At 40.9% G+C, this 14,848-nt stretch overlaps 3 protein-coding genes across 7 annotated transcripts; 2 read left to right on the top strand and 1 right to left on the bottom strand.

Moving 5' to 3' along the window:
- Nucleotides 1–399: 399 nt before the first annotated feature.
- LOC135634771 (lysine histidine transporter-like 8) lies at nucleotides 400–3,544 on the bottom strand. Its single transcript, XM_065145345.1, has 5 exons — nucleotides 3,073–3,544; nucleotides 2,623–2,756; nucleotides 1,363–1,790; nucleotides 1,129–1,260; nucleotides 400–1,019 (listed from the first exon to the last, which is right to left on the bottom strand). Exons 1-5 carry the CDS (start codon nucleotides 3,516–3,518, stop codon nucleotides 534–536), a joined length of 1,626 nt encoding a protein of 541 aa, XP_065001417.1. The 5' UTR covers nucleotides 3,519–3,544; the 3' UTR covers nucleotides 400–533.
- A 2,125-nt stretch (nucleotides 3,545–5,669) lies between these two features.
- On the top strand, nucleotides 5,670–8,404 carry LOC103979789 (axial regulator YABBY 5). Of its 5 annotated transcripts, none has more exons than XM_009396005.3 (6): nucleotides 5,670–6,024; nucleotides 7,066–7,185; nucleotides 7,327–7,447; nucleotides 7,602–7,659; nucleotides 7,779–7,854; nucleotides 8,124–8,404. In XM_009396005.3, exons 1-6 carry the CDS (start codon nucleotides 5,881–5,883, stop codon nucleotides 8,184–8,186), a joined length of 582 nt encoding a protein of 193 aa, XP_009394280.2. In that variant the 5' UTR covers nucleotides 5,670–5,880; the 3' UTR covers nucleotides 8,187–8,404. The 5 variants fall into 5 exon arrangements, with proteins under 5 accessions (XP_009394280.2, XP_065001485.1, XP_065001497.1 ...); XM_065145413.1 differs by having other exon boundaries at nucleotides 5,696–6,024; nucleotides 7,587–7,659; XM_065145425.1 differs by having other exon boundaries at nucleotides 5,697–6,024; nucleotides 7,593–7,659.
- Nucleotides 8,405–9,575: 1,171 nt separating this feature from the next.
- Nucleotides 9,576–14,496, top strand: LOC135634779 (protein STRICTOSIDINE SYNTHASE-LIKE 3-like). Its single transcript, XM_065145369.1, has 4 exons — nucleotides 9,576–10,025; nucleotides 10,962–11,237; nucleotides 13,622–13,789; nucleotides 13,865–14,496. Exons 1-4 carry the CDS (start codon nucleotides 9,694–9,696, stop codon nucleotides 14,256–14,258), a joined length of 1,170 nt encoding a protein of 389 aa, XP_065001441.1. The 5' UTR covers nucleotides 9,576–9,693; the 3' UTR covers nucleotides 14,259–14,496.
- Nucleotides 14,497–14,848: the final 352 nt, after the last annotated feature.

Below are 14,848 nucleotides of genomic sequence, written 5' to 3' on the forward strand. Positions count from 1 at the left end.
GAAACAACAACTAATTGTTTCCCAGAAGATGAGAATGCTGATGAAAACTGCTGTTGGAGGTAATTTTTGTTGCACTCAACTGGCTCCTTTAATCAGTTCTGCATCTGGATAAATGAATGCTGCTTTCAGATGTTGATGTTTTATGCTTACTGCCTTTTGTTTGGTGTTCTTTCCTTTTCAAAAAGGTTAATATATGATTCTTTGCTTGAGATATTCTTTACTGCTTTTAGTTTGCTGCTTTTTTATTTCTAGACAGACAGTTAATATCCTGTTCTTTGTTTTAAGATTTCTCAGCCTTTCTTAGCTTCTCCTCATCAGGTAAAAGATTCCAAATTTCTCAATCTCCAAATTTTAGCTCTTCCTTCTTAAATTTTAGAAGAGGGTTTGTGGAGACAGAAATCAAGTGGAATTAATCAAGCTATGACTTCAGAAACAAGCATCCATCACACATAATAATACATTAAAAGACAAACCTTGAGGATGACAACAACATACTTGTTGGACTTTATGCCATATATCAAAACTTTAGGAACCTAGTTAGGCTTAAAGAACTTGAGCTTTAGCCCACTGTTCACCATGCTCCAAACACCTCCTGCCGATAAGGCTAAGCTGAAAGCCATGCCGATGATGCCAAGGCTCCAATTAAGATACCAGCTGAAGCTAAACCTCTGAGGCTTCTTTATACCAATCCACATGAAACAAGGGTAAGCAAAGGTGACAGGGAGAGTGAGACCACCCAACAGGCCAGCCAAGCTAGAGAGGAAAGGCAGTGCTACCCCGATGAAGAACGAGATGAAACCGTAGAAGACTCGGAACCCGGATCGGACCCAAATCGAGCAGGGTCGATTCGTTCGGCTGGTGTAACCAGCCTCGAAACTGTCGAACACAGGCATGGAGTATATCTGGAAGCTACTGAGGCAATTGAACACCACCAAGAGGAATGTTGTTGCCAGAAGTCCCCTAGGGATATCATGGCTGTGAAAGGCGTAAAGAGCATTCAGTATTCCTCCTGCTGGCATCTGGAAGATGTAACCAAAGTGTGATCGTATCATACTATACAAAATCCTTGAAGGAAAATACCATCACAGATTCTTCTAAACACAATATTGGCTATGATACTATACTTACCAGGTTTCCGTAGGCCCAGAAGCCTCCAATGGCGATAGGGAATAAACACAAGGCTATAAGAAGATAAGCAACCTTAGCTCCTCTCCACATTGGAACATGTGCAGGATGTTTGAAGGTCGATGGCATCGTTGCCTGGTTATCAAGTAACAGCAGAGTTCATAAACCAATCGAAAGTGGTGAAAGCTAACCAAAGCTCAGTTTGGCATACTAATATTTGAGATCAGGAGCTAATACCTGAATCTCTAAAGCAAGATTGTGTCCTCTGAATGCAAATGCTATTATGCCGAGGGCATTCAAGATTGAAAAAGCTGTGGCACCAAAAGAAGGGGATGCCAGGGGCTGATAAGAGATGGAAGGTGGCCTTTCTTGACTGACCGAGAGGACCCAGGCCATGGTAGCATAAGTGATTGCTGTTACGGCTCCGATAAGAGAGAGCCCAGCAATGGAGTTGAGGTTTGGAAGCTGAGACAGGACAATGCACAATATTGTGAATACAAGATACCACTCGACAGTTGAAAGCGGGTTTGATGAACAAAGGGATCCACAGACGATCTGGAAAAAGAGCTTCATTGTTTCCCCTCCGATTAGAATCAGTGCAGTCGCAGTTCCTGCCGATAAGTAAACTGTTGGGAATAAGGCGAGCCAAACACCTAACCTTTCTCCTGAAGAAAAAGATAATTTACTTATTAGCAGTGTGAAAACCAGAAACATCGACTTTAGTACATACACAAACATTACGACATCTCTATACCTCTAGCAGACATTTTTATTCTCCAAGTAAGAAGAAGTTAGGCTTATGATAGAGAAATACTCAAATGTTCATGGATCCAATTTGTGGCTCGCAATATAATCTTAATATCAATAAACAAAATCTCCTTTAGTTGGCGTTTCAGAATATTTCATTTTGCAGGCCATACTGCCATCTTTTTCTCGATACGCTTCAGGTAATTCATGGCCTAGGCACAATGTGATAACCATGATAAAGAGAGCCCATATTTGCTGAAGAAGCTTCAACAAGCACCGAAAGGAATGTGCTGCTAAATGTCTCTTTAACAAGTAGGTAAACTTTAATCGAAACTTCTGTTAGAATTAACCACCTTTACACCACACACAACACTTTTGTAGACAAAGGTAGCGATAATGTATACAGCATGTCAACAATATGATTCTTCACTCTATTATAATTTTTTCTTCCAAACAAATAATTCAAGATTGAGCTGCTCAACATATTATGGTACAATGCAGATCAAGAACTGCAACAAATCGGGACTTCGTATTTGATAAATGTGATTCTTTCAAGACAATTATAATCTCCGAAAAAGAAGTTTGTTCATCTCCACCATGTTTACAGGGAAATGAACATAAATTTGGTTGTAATATGAAATCAACATGGTAATAGGACATCAAAAAATTTCCCACATATCTGTATGTGATCTTAGCTATCTATATTCAATTCATGAAGTCAAAAAGAATGAAGAAGAAGAGCAGCCTCACCAAATGCAGCCTGTGCAAGCTCCACATATCTATTGTATCTTCTGCCAGGCACAGCTTCATGTAGCTTAACCAGAATCCAGAGAGTGTAAAGTTGCCAAAAGTAAGCAATGGTCAGAGCTATCATGCCCCAACTCCTGCAATCCAAGTCATCAAGCTTTAGAATAGCATACAATGAAACATGTGACAGCCATCTTATTCTCTTCAACAATGGCATCTTCTGGTCAAGGACAGGAATAAGATTACAAGCTTGACCAGAAGGAAAGGTGATGTTCTCTACAGATCAATGGATGGTTAATTCTCCATGCAGATGAACCAGTTTCCACCACATTGTACCCAATGCATGCCAACGATATGCTATAATGTCGTACAAAGCAAGCAGTAATGAGACCCAAAAGAGACAGCACAGTATCAAGCAAGTAGAGCGGAAGAGAGGAGGGGAGAGATGGTGACCATCCGAGGAAGGCGAAGGCGACGGGGAGGAGGAGGGCCTGGAAGCCGATGCCGGCATTGAGGTTGTGGAAAGCGGCGTAGTGGGCGTTGCCGTTGCGGGACTCGGTGATGGGGAGCCAGGCGTCCTGGGGGTTGAGCTTCGTCAGGTGGCCCACCTCCTCAAGGTAGCCGCGCAGGTTCACCAGCACGCGCTTCATGGGCGTCCCCACCGTCGAAGATATCGACGGGCTCAGAAACCGCGGCGACACCATCGCCGGCGTCGGAGTCCACGACTTAACCGAGTTGGCCCCGGCTGCAGGTGCGCCGCCGCCGGGTCCAGGAGGCCGAGGCGACCGCTGGCCAGTCGGGGTCACCGTCTCCGGCGTCGAGACCCCCCGCGGGGTCGCCGGGATCGAGACCAGCTCCGCTTCCAGCCCGGGCGCCGCCCCCGTTCCTCTTTCCTCCATCGGTGAGCTGCGTGAGTGAGCGTGCGAGAAGGCAGCGGCAGTCCATTTTTATTGCTTTTTCTTCCAATTTTTCACTACATTATAAAATGACCAACCTGTCCCTCTAACAACCAGTAAATCAATCTTAATGTCCACATGACCGCATTGGATTCCCCATTCCACGTTATCTGAAGAAACAAAACGGGTAGCAGCTCGTCGGATCGAACTCGGGCTCGATCGAATCCGGTTTGGGTCAGCAATCATCGGAATCAAACCGATGCGATTCCAAGTTCGATGCGACGAGAAGAACCAGTCTCGAATTAAACCTCTTATCGGGTTCGGGTACGGGTTAGAGGGAAACAATCCAAACAGGTCGAACGATACATCGGAGGGCTAAAGCGTAATTTCGAACCACAATTATTTGTACTAAAAGGAGGTCGACGGGCACGAGGAGGGTCCGATCGCCACGGTTGGTGTGCAGCGAAATGCCGATAAAGCCCTTCGGAAGCTGCCAAAACGCGCCAACAAAGATCCGCAGGAGAAGGTTACCCTGGTAATTTCGCCCACACTGCAAGAGTCCCTTCTCCGAAAGAGTGTGCGACCGTGAAGAAAGAGAAGAAACCCAAGGCGTCGTTGAAAGCAGCACCTGCCCGTCTTCTGTCTCTCTCCCTCTCTCTCATCTTTTTCCAGCTGCAGTGTGCTTATCTAAATCCGAAGCACTTTCTTGGGCCGTCTTCCTTCCTCCCTCCCTCTCACTCTCACTCTCACTCTCACTCGCTCTCCATCCATCCATCCATCTCTATCTCTTCTTTTGCTGCACAGCAATTATCTATTGCTGAACACTACTTTTGATGACTTTGGGACCAAAGCTGTCGTACCCATGGAGCTGTAATTAAATGGACGAAGTAACTGTTATCTGTAAGCACCGGTGGGGACTCATCAATCGCTAGACTGGAACAGTGAAGACACTGCACATCCTGTGCAAAGCAGCAACACAACGTAACGTATCTCACAGCCTCTAAACTACTAATATATATTCCCAGTTATTGGAACATTGATCATGACACTCGATCATCATATCCTCCTGGTAAAAGCCACATCGAATGGTATAACAGCTGCTGTGAACATGATGAAACCAAATGCAAGCTCCGAAACCAAAGTTGCCCCACCTGCCAAGATCGTGACATGGACTGTGTCCTCTTGCTGAAACATGGAACCGAGCTCTCCGAAGAGAGCCCACCTGCCGACCAAGCCAAGGAGAAGAGAATAAGAATCTAGTGCAATCATGTCTCCCTGTGAGAAGAGACCATGTACTTCATCCTAATCTCCACCGATCTAAGTAAGACCAAGCTTGTGTCGCTCGGGCATGTCGTAGCTTAAGATCATGCTAATCCGTGTAACTCGAGATGATAAACCAGCTGAGATAGCCGAAGAAGACAGCTTCAGGATGAAGCCAAGCATTCAGGGACCAGCGGAGCGCTGCAGAAAAGATTCGAGCACCAAACATGTCACTTGTTGTGGTCTCTTCAAGTCGTTGAACCATCTCGCCCATTTCCTCAGGATTGGGACAAGACCTTCGTGCTCCATCTAACTTGTCCACTACCACCTTTAACCTGTTGTCGTTCTTGAGATTTCACGTTGATGATAGGGAGCAGAATGGTTAGGACTCCAGGATCGGTCCCTGTCAAATCATTGCTGTGAGTTTCGATTCGATCATAATTGCTTAAAGTTTGAATTCGATTCGATACGTGATAGATCACAAATTTGAGTTCATATATGAACGTCATGTATATCACTTAAATATAAATATTTTTCTAAAAATTATTGAGTGTTATTTTTATCTTTATAGTCACATTGAATAAGAGTCTGATGAGTATATTATTATGTTGAACATGAAACTATCACAATTTAGCTGAGTTATATTAATAATTTACGAAGACTAAGTAGACAAAGATTTGGATCGTCGTCGTAAACGTGTGAGACGAGTCAGTATATTGGATCGATAAAGATTTGGATCGACGTAAACACGTGAAAATATCTTATAATAATTAACTTAGGCTTAAATATTTTTGGATTAGCAATTCAAATTCAATGACATTAATGATCAATTAGATTTAAATATTTAACCAAACAAATTGAGAATAATATCTCGAGAGCTATCGCTCCTCTCTCTCTCTCTCTCTTCTTCCATAGTCAATTTTTCTTTTGTCTTCTGCATCGGCAAAACGCCACCTTAACCTTCAGGCAATCTCAGACCTTCCATCCTCTTTTCTCACACTCCAATAGAACAATTCCCTCGTTATCCATTAGTTAGCCACTCCCGTATGTCTTCTTCTTCCAAGCACCTCGTCGATCCTCATATGCAGAAGAAAAGGAGCGTCGTATGTTGACATACAGCCACTCGTCTTCTCTCTTCCTACCTAAAGCTTCTCTCGTAGCATATGCTCAACCGGCCGGCGATCGGAGATCGATGTCGACGCAGCAAGTTTGCTACGTTCACTGCAGCTTCTGCAACACAATCCTCGTGGTAAAAGCCGCAGCCATCTTCCTTCTCTTCCTGCCAATTCGATCTGGTCTCTACTTGTTCAAGAAGGATGTTCATAAGCGTAGATAGCTCCAACTTTGGTCATGCATGAAATTTCCCTTTTTTAAGTCTATTTTTCATGAATATTAGCTTTAAATACTCCGAGAGAAGAATATTATGTTACATGACCTAATATTCTGATGTATCTGCTCATGTTCTTGAAGGTCTCTTAGATGATAATTTTCTCTGTCTTGAAACCCTAATCTGCATTGGCATATCTATGAACATATATAGAGAGACGCGCCTTTAGATTTCAGTAACATGAAACATTAGAAGTGAGTTGAACTATGGCTTCAGAAGCAGCAAATGTTTGGGATTCCTACAGATCTAATTCCCCCAACACCTCGGAGAAGTCCGAGCTTCATGCATGTGAACCCAACTAAAGGACGCAAAAATCCAGCCAACGTTTCTTGATGCTTTGGTGTCGTTCAAATGCTAATGTTTCTTCTCTCGTAGCTTTCCTTCTTTTTGCGTTCGGTCGGACACAATAAGTTCATCATTCATATCTATCGCAAAGAATGTACAGCTTCACGTAGATAGATGTGAAGATCTATTAGTCTGCCGTACGTGTGTCATCGCATCATCTCTCCATTGTTTTCTTGGGAGCAACGAGGCCCGAAAGCATACTGCAAAGAAAAAAACACGTTTATTTTGTTGCTTGCAACGTGGAGCTTCTTTCATGTCAGGAAGCTCCTCGGGAAGAGAGAGAACAAGAGTTCAGATAGAAACAATGGAGGATACTCGGGGGAGATTTCACATTCTTGATATTGGATAATTATTTTGATTCATTAGTCTCTACGCTAACATCTTTCCATAAACTTCTCGCTAAGATTTTGCTAGGTTAGATTCTGTGCCTATAGATAGATGAAATATAGCTGAGTTCATGAGCTATTTATGTGAAATCATGGTTCCTTATTATTCTGAGATTTCTTTTCTCTACCTATAACTCCATTTTTGTTTTCCTTGTTGATATTCTAACTACAGGTCAATATTCCATGCAACAACTTGTTCGACAATGTGACAGTACAATGTGAGAACTGTGCAAATATGTTGTCTGTCAATTTTGGTGCTCAGTTTCAGAGACTCCCTCTCCAAGATATTCAGGTTCTACACTTTTTGTTATGATTCGAACATATATATATTTGATCTGTTTCTGTGAATGCTACTGTCTGAGATTAGAACTCGGAACAGAAAGACAGCAGCACAGTATAATGTTCATCAACTGAGGTCATGACTTGTTGGCAGCATCACAGTATAGGATCTCAAGGACTCCACAGGGATTGTGGATCTTCTTCCTCCAAATGCGCCGGGATAGATACGATGAACTCAACGAAGAGCATCAAGCAACAAATGCTTCGAGTTCGCAGTAAGCCTCGTGCATCATCCTCAGATACACGAATCTGACACTCGATACTCCCCACAAAATCAAGATTTTGATGTGTTTGATTTGTTGGTTTCTCATTTCCTTTCGCTTCTTCTCTGTACGATCTATGTGGCGCTCAATGCAGCAGCAGCAGCAGCAGCAGCAGCAGCTGGGAAAAGACGTCGTGTGCCTTCTGTGTACAATAGATTTATCAAGTGAGTGCTTCAAACTTTGGCTTCGATCTTTGGTTTGATTGTGCCAACTGATAAGGACAGACTACTTTTAACTCTGACATGTACCGCATGTCACTTTGCTGTTCCTCTTTTGCCCACAGAGAAGAGATAAGAAGATTAAAAGCAAGAAATCCTGACATTAGCCATAGGGAAGCTTTCAGCACTGCAGCAAAAAATGTAAGAAGTTCTTCATGTTCTGAGATCACTCGGCTTCCAGGATAAGTAGATGTTAGGAAAGAACGATGACAACATATTAGGATAGCTACTATGCTGAAACTACATTTTTCCTGCGAAGGAAATCGACCTAAAATGCATACTATTCGATCAATATCAGAGATTTCTGCTTTTCTTTTAGAGCAACTTTCTACCGTACTCTTTCTGATAAGTTTCTCGAGAAAAGAAAAGCTTATGCAGCAATCCGATTACTTGCTCTGTGTTCTTTGCAGTGGGCACACTTGCCTCGCATTCATTTCGGGCAGTCTGTCGAGGGGAATCAACAGTTGTGGTGATACAATGATTGCTGTCAAACACAAAGGGATGGCAGTCACTGTTTGTGTGGCTTCTCACGAAGAACATGCAATTATCAGTTTGCAATGGGATTTAGACCGACAAAACATTCACAGTGAAAAGTAATCTGAGGCAATACTTTATATCTTTCCATACTTTCTCTAAGCTTCAAAATCTATAATTTATGCTGTTGATTGTGTATATAGCTTTTTTACATCCATATCATCTCTAAATTAAGAGTAAAGGCCACAGCATGATTTGATTGACCTCAACTATTACCCATCTTGATTTGGTCTGTCGTTGTCAAACTTCTATCGAGGAAATCCTCTGATAAGAAAAATTCTTCCTCGTAATCTGTATAAATAGGAAAGGGATATATTAATGTATTCAAGCTAAAACTTCTTCGATAAAGCTTCTTCAATAATTCTTCTTATCTTCTATTCTTTCCAACATGGTATCAGAGCAGGTGAGACGAGCGAGGCTCCATAGCCATCGAAGCTTGTCATTCACCACATCCCTTGCCTCTACAAAGTAAAGAAGGGGGGAACTCTTTCCTTTACTACAGCTTCCTCCTCTACTGCAACTTCCTTCTCTACTACAGTTTCTTCTTTATTGTAGCCACCGCCATCGTCATCAGCCACAACAATAGTGCTCCATTTGTACCATAATTGTATCAAATCAATATATATTCAAGTCGTATTCTCTCGTAAATTAAGAATTTTTAAAAAATATATAAAAATATATGAAAAGAAATATTATGATTTTAATATTAAATTTAATATTTGCATTAGTTAATAATTGAAGGTTGAATGTGCTAGATACTTTGACAAATTACTATAAATCTTTTTAGATGAATCCTATCTTCGTTATTTACCCTGTGTAAAAAAAATTACAATTAATACTATAAAAATAGTACTCTATTGAATGGTTAGTATGATTTAAATGTGAGTAAGAAGAGAGAGAGACAAAGAGAATCTATGATTCGAATTCGAATTCAAATTTAATTTCATGGGTCAAATCTATGATTAAGACATCTAAAAATTCCTCATTGCATAAATAATCGGATGAAATCATGCCAAATTCGTGACCTGAGGTCTCAAAAATGGTACTTCTCTCTCATCTTCAAATCAACTAACTCTCTAAAACCCATCAAACTACACTTTGATCTGATCCATACCCTAAAATATAACACAAAATATACATTATATTGTCATATATTTTTATTTCTATTATTATTATTATTATTATTATTATTCATCATCAATTATTATTAGTATTATTATTATTATTAGTATTATTAGTATTATTATTATTATTATTATTATTCATCGTCATCATTTATGTCGCCGGTCCCAAGCGAACCGAACAACGCCCTCCAACTACTCCGTCATCAATAAATAATGGCGGAGAGGACACGACGACAGAATTCGAAAGTGTCGATCGCTGAAGCCCGTACCCGGAGCCTCCACCGCCGCCGGATTACGAGCCTGAGGAGAGCAAGACCCGCCGATGGGGCCGTCGGCCGTCGTCCTCGCTGGATTAGTCATCGCCGCAGCGGTCTACTGCGGGTTGGACCCTCTCGGCCACAGCCCAATGGTGAAGTTCCCCGGATTCGAGACGTACCCGGTCGAGCTGCTGCCATGGTCGGAGTTCCCCGCCGTGCGGGACCCGGAGGATCGGCTCCGGGGAGCGGAGGTCAGGTTCCTTAACCAGGTGCAGGGCCCGGAGAGCATCGCCTTCGACCCGCGGGGTCGCGGGCCCTACACCGGCGTCGCCGATGGCCGGGTGCTCTTCTGGAACGGGGAGTCGTGGGTTGACTTCGCCTACACTTCCCCCAACAGGTAGGTTGGGTTTTCGATTTCGCTTGGTGCTTTTTGATGTCTTCCTACTTTACAATGACTAGTAGAAAGTATGCCTTTCGAGAGTTTTGGATTCTATGCTTGCAAGTAACGAGGAAGGACACTTCAGTCTCGAGGTGGACCAGACTTTCTCTCTCTCTCTCTCTCTCTCTCTCCTTCCTCTTTGCATCTCCTTTCAATTCGTTGTATTGACGAATAGAAAAGAGATGCACAGAGGAAATTCTGGCTACATCGTTTGACCTACCGTTGATCTCCAGACGCAAAATATGTAATCTTTTTTGCTGATGGCTTTGATTCTAATGCTTAGACATAGCGACACAGTAAATATCGACTTTTTTCTTAGTTTTGTTGGTCTGGGCCAAATTGATGTGCTCCTGATTGCAATGAAGCTATTGTTACCCATACGAAGTAACAATTTTACTACTTCATGTCTTCTTTCTCGACTGGAAATTACCAGAAGTAGTCCTATTGGTTTACTGAAACAAGAAATATTAGCAAAAGTAGACAATTTCTTGAAAAAAGAAGGATTATAGTTTTAGATCATTTTGTGAACAACAGGAAGGGTTGTATTTTGCAGATGGTCTGGTTTACATGAGGTTTAGTTATTAAATTTGTACCTATTGCCTCTTATAAGCAATCTGTATGGTGTCCACTACAATTTCTAGATAACCTGTTTCTAGGAGAATTCAGAGATTTAACAAACGATATCCATTTTGGACTCCGGGGTCACTGCATAAGAAATGAATGTCTGGATTGAACGATCTGCTTGGCTAGGACTGTCTATCCGTGAAGCAGACTTGTACATTGCATCATTTTACATACAAACAGAAGATAGATATCTCTCTGCAAAATGTGGTAGCCTTTTATAGTTTTAGCCTGAAAACTTTGTTGATTGTTCTCATTGTTTGTTGATTGTAGGTCAGAAATATGTAACCTGAATCCGTCACTTTTTAGTTACTTAAAGAATGAACATATCTGTGGACGACCATTAGGTCTTCGATTCGATAAAAGGACCGGAGACCTGTACATTGCTGATGCCTATTTTGGCTTGCTCAAAGTAGGCCCGCAAGGTGGCCTGGCTGCACCACTAACCACAGAAGCAGAGGGAGTGCCATTTAATTTCACGAATGACTTGGACATAGATGAGGAAGGTAATGTTTATTTCACAGACAGCAGCACTAACTACCAGAGGAGGTACCTTTCGTCAAACTTCTAACACTTCATTTACTTGATAAAATCAATGTTGCTATTTTTTGCTTTGATTGCTATCAACCTGTTAACGTATGGAAAAGATTATGATCCCATGTAACCTCAGTAGATTGTACTAAAATTATAATTGATGTTCCTCCTATGATAGCCTTCTATGCTTATTGAAGTTTACATCGAATACCTTGAGAATATTTTCCTGTAATTGTTCCCATTCTTAGTATTAGCATCCATTCGTAGTGGAATCACACTGCATTGGTGCTTGATGTTCAGATTATAAATCAGGATTACCGAATTATAGTGTAAATGTGTTTAACCACGGATAATCTAGTCAACTTAGTTTTATACATTTTATTTGTAGCTGGATTTTGTTGTTTTTTCCCCTTATGTTTTAGCATTCAACTCTGGTCAGTCTTTTAATCTCAATGTCTTTGTTTAAGCGCTTGTATATCAGCATGTAACTCCCAACTGACATCAGAATTTTCTTTGAGTTTATTTTTGGATAAAATCTGGAGGGAAGTCCCATTATGGAGATTGAAATGATTCATTAGAGTATAATTGAAGTAAAATTAAAACAAAAGTAAAAACATAAACAAAAGAGAAAAAGAACTGGACAGAGACTATGGACCACTCACAGCATTGAGGTCAAGAGATGGACTGTTGAATTCTTTGCAATTGTTGCTTTCAGTATGGAAGTTTCATCTGTTCAGTTCTATCCAAAGAATCCATCACCATACTCCTGATCCCTGCATGTTTGACTGAAGTTCGTTCTAAATCTGGTTTGGTATGCATGAGGAACAGATTCCTTTATTCAAGCACTAAATTAGGAATCTTCTCAATGATGTTGAGAAATAATGATCTTACATATCCAACTTCTAATGGCACCTTGCTGTTTGTTTATACTAAGGTCTGCAATTTCATACCGTACCGGAGTTTCGACGTCGCCGAACGTTGCCTTTTTCTAATATATATATATATATATATAATTATTTTTCGTTTTGCCCGGTAGCGGGCGGTCCGCGTACCGGTATGCCATTGGACCGATACATACGGGCGGTATCATTCGGTATTGCCTACCTTGACTTTATACCATAGTGGCCGTGCAAATTAACACAATTACCGATAACTCTCCTCCCACACCTTTACTAACAAATGTTTGCCTGTTATCATGCTTCATATTCTTATCTTCCACTACCTAAGTCACAGATCCCACTTTTTACATAGGACAAAAATATTGGGAGAATAGATATAATCAATCATTCAGTGAGTGCATCTCTTGTGCTGTCTAGTAAGGTATCTTGGCAATCTCTATTGGATTTATAGTTTTGAGATTCATTAAGCAGATATTTACAGATTTTACACGACTGCAAAGTTACAGAGATAAACAAGTAGAAAAGTAGTTATGCAAAACAAGATATTGTAGTGCTATAACAGCTTTTATGAAACATCAATGAGATGATAGTGGCATGTAGTAGTTGCTTTTGAGTTTTGAAGAGCATGGGCCTCAGTATTACAGTAAGGTTTCTTGCCTTGTAGGCATCACTGGCTCTAGACACAGAAATGAACTTCCTTGCTTGGAAAGCTGAGCTCAGCATCGGCTCTACATCACTGAATTACCATTTTCATAATGGTTGATTTAGGTGTATTACCTAACATATTGACCTCTAAATATGTGAACTGGTTCTGAGCATTACTACTAAACATTAACACCTTTTGACAGACAGTATGCAATAGTGTACACTGTATAACATCGGATTTGGTTAGTCCTTACCGAAAACGATCTTCCTTATTTTGATGTTTAGCATTCTTTTCAACTAGTGGAGGGGTTTTGCTTTCTCATTTCTGTCATCAACTATTAAATGCTAGTTAATGGAATCCCCTCCTAAGGTAAATATGAAATAAGCAAACACCATTATGTTATGATCTACAATTTGGTTCCAGTTTTTATGAATTAAAATGAAAAGGCAATCATTCTTTCCTCCACAGGGAAATAATAATTTTATGATCATCGTATGTTTTTACGTTCCATAAAAAGATAGAAAAAGCAGTTATTCTTTCCTTCGTAATCGAAGTCCCAAATTTACTAGTTCAATGCGAAAATAACTGTTATTTGTCTTCCACCACCGGTGAATATGAATCAGTGAATGGTTATGTGCTATTCTTTCTTGCAATGATGTCTGCTCTGTGGAACTGTTCTGTTACTTGCTCTAGTGAATTTCTCTACATACTTGCATGGCATAACTACATAATTAGAGAAAATATGTCAGTTTGTTCTAGACATATATCGACATGCTAGGCTTCACTTTCTGTCAGGATTTATTTGTTCAAAATTATTTAAAAGCAGAAAAGATAAACTTTGTATGTGCTTTCAGGAACTTCATGCAACTAATATTTTCTGGAGAACCTTCTGGTAGGCTTTTAAAATACAACCCGGTTACAAAAGAAACAATTGTCCTTCATCGGGGCCTTCAATTCCCCAATGGTGTGACGCTAAGCAAGGATGGATCATTCCTTTTGTTCTGTGAAGGATCACGTCTCAGGTTGGTCTCCACATCTTCTTATTCATCATTTCCTTGTGTAAATTGAATCAGACAAGCATGCACTTGCAAGTGTAGGTTGAATAGATACTGGCTGAAGGGAGAAAAGGCAGGAACATTGGATGTTTTTGCATACCTCCCTGGATTCCCGGATAATGTGAGGACTAATGAGAAGGGTGAATTCTGGGTGGCGATTCATTGTCGTCATTCTACATATGCACATCTTATGGCTGATCATAGCAAGTTGAGGAAATTTTTTCTGAAGCTCCCTATTCCGGTCAAATATCACTATTTTATGCTGGTTGGAGGCAGACTTCATGCGTTGATCATTAAGTACGGCCCTAATGGGGATCTACTGGAGACTTTGGAGGACAAGGAAGGCAAGGTGGTTAAAGCAGTCAGCGAAGTGGAGGAGAAGGATGGGAAGCTTTGGATAGGGTCTGTTTTGATGTCTTTTATTGCTGTGTACTGATCATATGTACTCGACATCACATGGCACCTTCCCTTAATTCTACATGAATTGAAGAACATGCAGGTTGGTGAATGCATTAGGTCAGACAATGTTCTTCTTTCTCTGCGCATAAGTTTGCTTCCTGTCTTAAGGAAATTATGAGTTATTACTACTTGCAGATTTGTAATAACGTTTGAACACTCTTGGTAGATTGGTGTTTGATTTGAAATCCTGACGAATGCATTTTGCTTCTGTGTTCTGATCCTTGCTTCCTATTTGTCCATGTCTCCTCCAATTCTTGCAGGTTTAGAGTTTTATCTTGCATAACATGTGTTGTCCAGCTTTATGTTGGGATGCTTCAATTGCTTCTCTGTGTCTTTACTTTCCTTATTTTGATGTGTATACCTCTTTGATATTTTTCTTATAAGATACGTGTTTTGTATTGATTGACGTGAGAATGACACTCATCGGCGTACCCACATGGCGTGGACGGGGCCCACTGTTGCCCGTTCACTCACAAGATGGGTTCTTGAGGTGATTCCAGTAACCGGGTGTCCGTCAAAAGTCTTTCCTATCCTGCTCACCTTCTCTTCCCCTTCGGATTGGACACT

The sequence above is a fragment of the Musa acuminata genome, chromosome BXJ1-3, assembly GCF_036884655.1.
Source record: "Musa acuminata AAA Group cultivar baxijiao chromosome BXJ1-3, Cavendish_Baxijiao_AAA, whole genome shotgun sequence".
NCBI lineage: Eukaryota > Viridiplantae > Streptophyta > Magnoliopsida > Zingiberales > Musaceae > Musa > Musa acuminata.